At 45.6% G+C, this 5,737-nt stretch overlaps 1 protein-coding gene across 1 annotated transcript in view; it reads left to right on the top strand.

Moving 5' to 3' along the window:
• The first annotated feature begins 3,030 nt into the window (after positions 1 to 3,030).
• Positions 3,031 to 5,737, top strand: part of LOC140995759 (complement C5-like) — a 19,686-nt gene continuing 16,979 nt past the window's right edge. The window contains 10 exon segments of the mRNA XM_073465837.1: positions 3,031 to 3,133; positions 3,587 to 3,782; positions 3,881 to 4,034; positions 4,260 to 4,330; positions 4,413 to 4,510; positions 4,683 to 4,765; positions 4,845 to 4,935; positions 5,014 to 5,122; positions 5,305 to 5,437; positions 5,555 to 5,670. Of these exon segments, the coding sequence (XP_073321938.1) occupies positions 3,066 to 3,133; positions 3,587 to 3,782; positions 3,881 to 4,034; positions 4,260 to 4,330; positions 4,413 to 4,510; positions 4,683 to 4,765; positions 4,845 to 4,935; positions 5,014 to 5,122; positions 5,305 to 5,437; positions 5,555 to 5,670 (1,119 nt within the window). The 5' untranslated portion in view covers positions 3,031 to 3,065.

Here is a 5,737-nt window from a genome sequence, read left to right as displayed (position 1 = left end):
GAGACCCAAATTGGGTCTCAGGCGGGTTCAGTTGACGCCTGTTAGAAAATATGAGAATCTAAATTTCTAATCTTTGTAAATGATTCTACATGATTGTTTCCACCATCTGATTTCTGTATAAAGATGTTGTTAAATAATCAAAGTAACGAGGACAGAGAAGAAGAATCGACGCGTCCCTTTAATGTAAATAACCTCCAAACTGTCAAAGAGAAGAATATAAACATGAGATCTGCTTTATGCTCAGAATATAATTCAACTGTCACTTTATCTCTCTATATGTATATGACACATGTATCAGTATATGAAGGATGTTGACTTCTATAAAGGACATTGTATTTGAACCTATATACTCCTAATAAAGTATTACTGAACCTTTGACCTCCGTCACTCTGTGTGTTTACTGTGGGAGCCAGTGGAGCAAAGTAACTGAGTACATTTACTCAAGTACTTGATGATGTTTTATACTTCACTACATTTATCTGACACCTGCAACCGCTGGTTACCTTGTAAATGCAGATATTAAAGGAGCAGAGAAAGATCCTTATTGGCTGATTTAAACAAATTAAATAAACCCTCTTTGTTTTCATCATTTTATTGTTTTCTGCTTTACTTTGTTTATATGTGGCGGACCCTGCCACCTTTCTACATTTTACATTTTGCAACAGGAAGCCAGTGGAGGTCACGGAGGAGGGGGGTCACATGGGAGAATTTGGGTAGATTGAAAACGAGGCGCTGCAGCGTTCTGGATCCGCTGCAACAGGTTAGTCGCAGAGGCTGGAGTCCAGCTGAGAGCGAGCTGCAGTTGTCCACGCGGAGATGTCTGCCAGACACTCTGAGATGCACGTTGCAACGTGGGTGTTGGAGGAGGATGGGGGAAAAGAGAGGAACAGCTGGGTGTCATCAGCATAACAGTGGTAAGAGAATCCATGTGATGTGATTGCAGAGCCTAGTGATCTAGTGTAGAGTGAAAACAGAAGCGGTCCTAGTACTGAGCCTTGAGGGACACCAGTTTCCAGAAAGCAGGGTTTGGACAAGGAGCCGTTCCAGGTGACCTGAAAGGTGCGATTTGTCAGGTATGATGTGAACCAGGTAAGAGCAGAGTCAGCGATGCCAAGTTCAGCCAGAGTGGAGAGGAGGATTTGGTGGTTGACTGTGTCAAACGCAGCAGATAGGTCGAGGAGAATGAGGACGGACGAGTTGGACGAGGCTCTGGAGGCACGGAGCGACTCAGTCACTGTGAGGAGGGCCGTCTCAGTGGAGGGAGCAGTCCTGAAGCCTGACTGATGGAGGTCGAGGAGGTCAAACAGTGTTCTGGGACCTGATTTTCCTCTGAGAGCAGCTTGTTTATTCACTTATGGAGAAAAGTTTGTATTATTGCTCATTAATATTGTAAATATTAAAATTCTCAGTTTATATTTCTTCTCCAGAACCTTAAATTAACAATAATGAGCATGTGAACGTTATGAAACCCTAAAAACAGCTTCATGCTGATGCTTCAGTAACAATGACACTGACTCCTTATTAAAGCCGCTTTCTGACTACTTTTATTTTCTAACTCCATTTTGCCAATAACACTACGCTCCATACAGTTTATTATAATGTAATATCAGTATATTAATACTCGTTTGAATTAAGTCATCAGAAACAGCATTTGTGAGTTTGTCGCAATTATCATGGTGATGAACATGAGGCTCATTGTGTTTCAGGACGTTTCATGTGCAAAATGTTTCAAACATAAAACTTCATATTTCACAACTGAAAACATGAGTCTCAAGTTCTTTGTAACTTTCTGGCTGCCAGATGTGTCAGAATATATAATATATATAATATTTATAGTTTAAAGCTGCACAAATCCATATTTTATTAACAATGACACAAAATAAAATCACTGTGTATTTTGTAATAAACCTCCGTTCAGTTCAGAGGAGATGATGACTTCACCTGACTTTATATCATCAGGAGGAGATGATGGCTGAGCCTGACTTTATATCATCAGGAGGAGATGATGGCTGAGCCTGACTTTATATCATCAGGAGGAGATGATGGCTGAGCCTGACTTTATATCATCAGGAGGAGATGATGGCTGAGCCTGACTTTATATCATCAGGAGGAGATGATGGCTGAGCCTGACTTTATATCATCAGGAGGAGATGATGACTGAGCCTGACTTTATATCATCAGGAGGAGATGATGGCTGAGCCTGACTTTATATCATCAGGAGGAGATGATGGCTGAGCCTGACTTTATATCATCAGGAGATGATGGCTGAGCCTGACTTTATATCATCAGGAGGAGATGATGGCTGAGCCTGACTTTATATCATCAGGAGGAGATGATGGCTGAGCCTGACTTTATATCATGAGGAGGAGATGATGGCTGAGCCTGACTTTATATCATCAGGAGGAGATGATGGCTGAGCCTGACTTTATATCATCAGGAGGAGATGATGACTGAGCCTGACTTTATATCATCAGGAGGAGATGATGGCTGAGCCTGACTTTATATCATCAGGAGGAGATGATGACTGAGCCTGACTTTATATCATCAGGAGGAGATGATGGCTGAGCCTGACTTTATATCATCAGGAGGAGATGATGGCTGAGGTTAATGTTGGGTGAACTGTTCCTTTAAGTGTATTCCTGAAGATGATCCCTTTAAGTTGTAACGACTCGATGTTGACCCTCCAGCGCCCCCCTCAGGACAGCAGCAGCCTGCAGGAGACGGCAGCTGGACTCTCAGTGGAGAGTTGATCTGAAACATCTTCATGTTTTTGCTGCAGAACGAAGAGAAAACGACGACACGTCTGAACATTAGTTTCTGGTTCTGGTTTGATGAACAAAGCTCAGAGTCGACACTGTTGTGTAAGGTCTGAACACACAGGCTGAGTAAACTCACCTTTGGGACACACTCAGCTCTACACACACACACACACTGAGGATTTCCCGCTTGTCTGGTGACTCACAGGCATTAGCCAATAGTTGAGTTGATCAATAACTAATCAGAAGTGACTCTGTGTCGCACAGTCAGTCTCTCAGTCAGTTGTGTGTTTTGTCGTCAGCGTCAGGATGAAGCTGTGTGTCCTCCTGATGTGCGTGTGTTGTCTCTGTTGGAGGACGGAGGCTGATTCCAGAACGTAAGTCGACGTTTTTTCATATTTCTTTTTTTTTTCTTTTTTTAATTTATTTTCTGGTTTATTTTTTTAGATTTTGTTGTTTGAGTCTCAGCAGGTAAAGTGTGAATACAGGTGTGTGTACAGGTGAGCTCTGCTGCGTGTGTGACAGCAGAAGTATGAAACCTTCTGTGTCTTCAGATGAAGCTGCATCATCTCATAAACTGCCTCCAGTGATGTCCCTCAGTTGCATTGTGGGTAATGTAGGCTCCAGGTTTTAAAACGATCCTCTGCTCCAACATTCACTTTTTTTATTCCACGCTCTTCTTCTTCCTCAAATCCTGCCACCTACATTACCCACAATGCAACTCATCCACTGGATGGAGGATCCATATTTTGCTCAGGAAACCTTCACTGCTGCTCCACCACTTCCTGTTTCATCAGGAAGTAAAGCCTCCCCGTGTCGTCCTCTCTCAGGTATCTGATCACAGCTCCTCTCTCGCTGCGTCTGGACGCCGTGGAGACGGTGCTGCTGCAGCTGTTTGATTTCACAGATGAAGTGAGGGTCTACGTCTACTTGAAGACCTCCATGGCGCCCAATCATGTGGTTCTGGCCCAGGAAGTCGTGGTCCTCAATGCCCAGAACCACCACCAGGCTGCTGCCAGAGTCCGGGTCAGACATGATGCACAGAGCGGGTCAGCTGGGATTCATCAGAGTTGACCTCGGGCTGAGATTCTGATCATCGTGTGTCCTCTTGTTTCCCTCTGCAGCTGTTCCCAGGTCAGCTGGATAAGAGCATGAGTCATGTGACCCTCCACGTCCAATCACCGGTGATCAACGGCCACCTGTCTATCCCCGTCAGCCGCACCAACGGCTACCTGTTCATCCAGACCGACAAGCCGCTGTACACGCCCCATCAGAGCGGTGAGAGCCTCACCTGAACACAACACGTCCTCAGTGTCCCACAATCCATTGCACAGCAGTGTAGTACATGTAGTGGAAGTTAACAGGACGATATTCACCTCAGAGACGGAGCAAGAAGCACGAAAAGAAAATACTCAAGTAAAGTACAAGTACCTCAAGTTTGAACTTAAAATACTGGTGTGTGTGTGTGTGTGTGTGTGTGTGTGTGTGTGTGTGTGTGTCCAGTCAAAGTGAGGGCGTTCTCTCTGAACCAGGAGCTGAGGCCGGCCCAGCGCAGCGTCTTCCTGACCTTTAGAGTGAGTGTAATGACGTATATTGACCAGCAGGGTGCAGCGTGTTGACTGAAGTGATCGCGGATCAATAATCTCTCCCCGACAGGATCCACAGAACGTGATCGTGGACATCGTGGAGATGATCGATGTCAACAACGGGATCCCGTCGATGCAAAACCCCTTCAAGATCCCCATCAAACCAAAGTGAGACCTTTAGAAACCAAACAGACCATTTCATCTGCACACAGTCTGATTCAAGGCTGTGCTTCATGTTATCCAAGGATTCCAGGCTGTGTGATGATGTTAATGTGATTCCAGGCTGTGTGATGATGTTAATGTGATTCCAGGCTGTGTGATGATGTTAATGTGATTCCAGGTTGGGGATCTGGTCCATTGAAGCCTCCTACTCTGATAATTTCACCACTAAAGCGAGAACAGAGTTTGAAGTTAAAGAATACGGTAAGAACAGAAGAAAGCTTCATGTTGGTCACCAGACGTGATTTCAGACGGATGTTGACTTTTAAGTGTTTTGTGTCAGTTCTTCCCAGTTTTTCCATCCAGATGGAACCAGAATTAAACTTCATCAGCTACGGACAATTCAACAGTTTCAACTTCAAGGTGTCTGCCAGGTGAAGACTCGAGCTGACGTCACGGTCAGAACGTAACGCTGACTCCTGATTATTCAGCTAACACGTGTGTCTTGTCAGGTATCTTCACGGCGCTCCGGTCGCTGACGGTGAAGTGTTTCTGCGTTACGGTTACGTTCATGGGAAGAATCCTCCGGTTCTCATCCCCAGTTCTGTTTCCAGAGAGAGAGTAAGAACAGGAGGCTGCCGGTGTGCAGCAGAGTTCATGAACATTGTTTAATACAGTTTTATTGTTGTGAACTGCTCCTTTAACGTCTGATAAACCAGCTGTGGAGGATTTCTTGATGAACATGTGATCTACAGCTCAGCTCAGAGCACGCAAACGTATTCACCAGCGTCTGTGTCCTTCAGTTGTCCTCCACAGGTGAGGTGGACGTGACGGTCAACATGGAGAAGGTCCTGTCCAAACACGACGGCCCAAAAGACCTCAACAGTCTGGTGGGGAGGTACCTGTACGTGGCTGTCCTGCTGCAGGAGGACACAGGTACACACACGACCACCACGCATCCTCAACCTCATGTTTACATCAGGAACACATGTTCACACGCCCAGGTGTGCTCACCCCTCCTCACCCCTCCTCACCCCTCTCTCTGTCTCTCAGGTGGTATCACTCAGGAGGCGGAGTTCGCTGCTGTGAAGTTCGTCAAATCACCTTACAGCCTGAGTCTGGTGTCCACGCCCCCTTTCATCAAACCAGGACTTCCTTATAACATCCAGGTGTGTCACACTACAGCAGGTGTGGACAGGTAGAGACGGGAAGAGACGCAGGAATGACTTCAACCCT

This window comes from Pagrus major, chromosome 5 (assembly GCF_040436345.1).
Source record: "Pagrus major chromosome 5, Pma_NU_1.0".
Classification (NCBI taxonomy): domain Eukaryota; kingdom Metazoa; phylum Chordata; class Actinopteri; order Spariformes; family Sparidae; genus Pagrus; species Pagrus major.
This window is presented reverse-complemented; position numbering and strand designations above follow the sequence as displayed.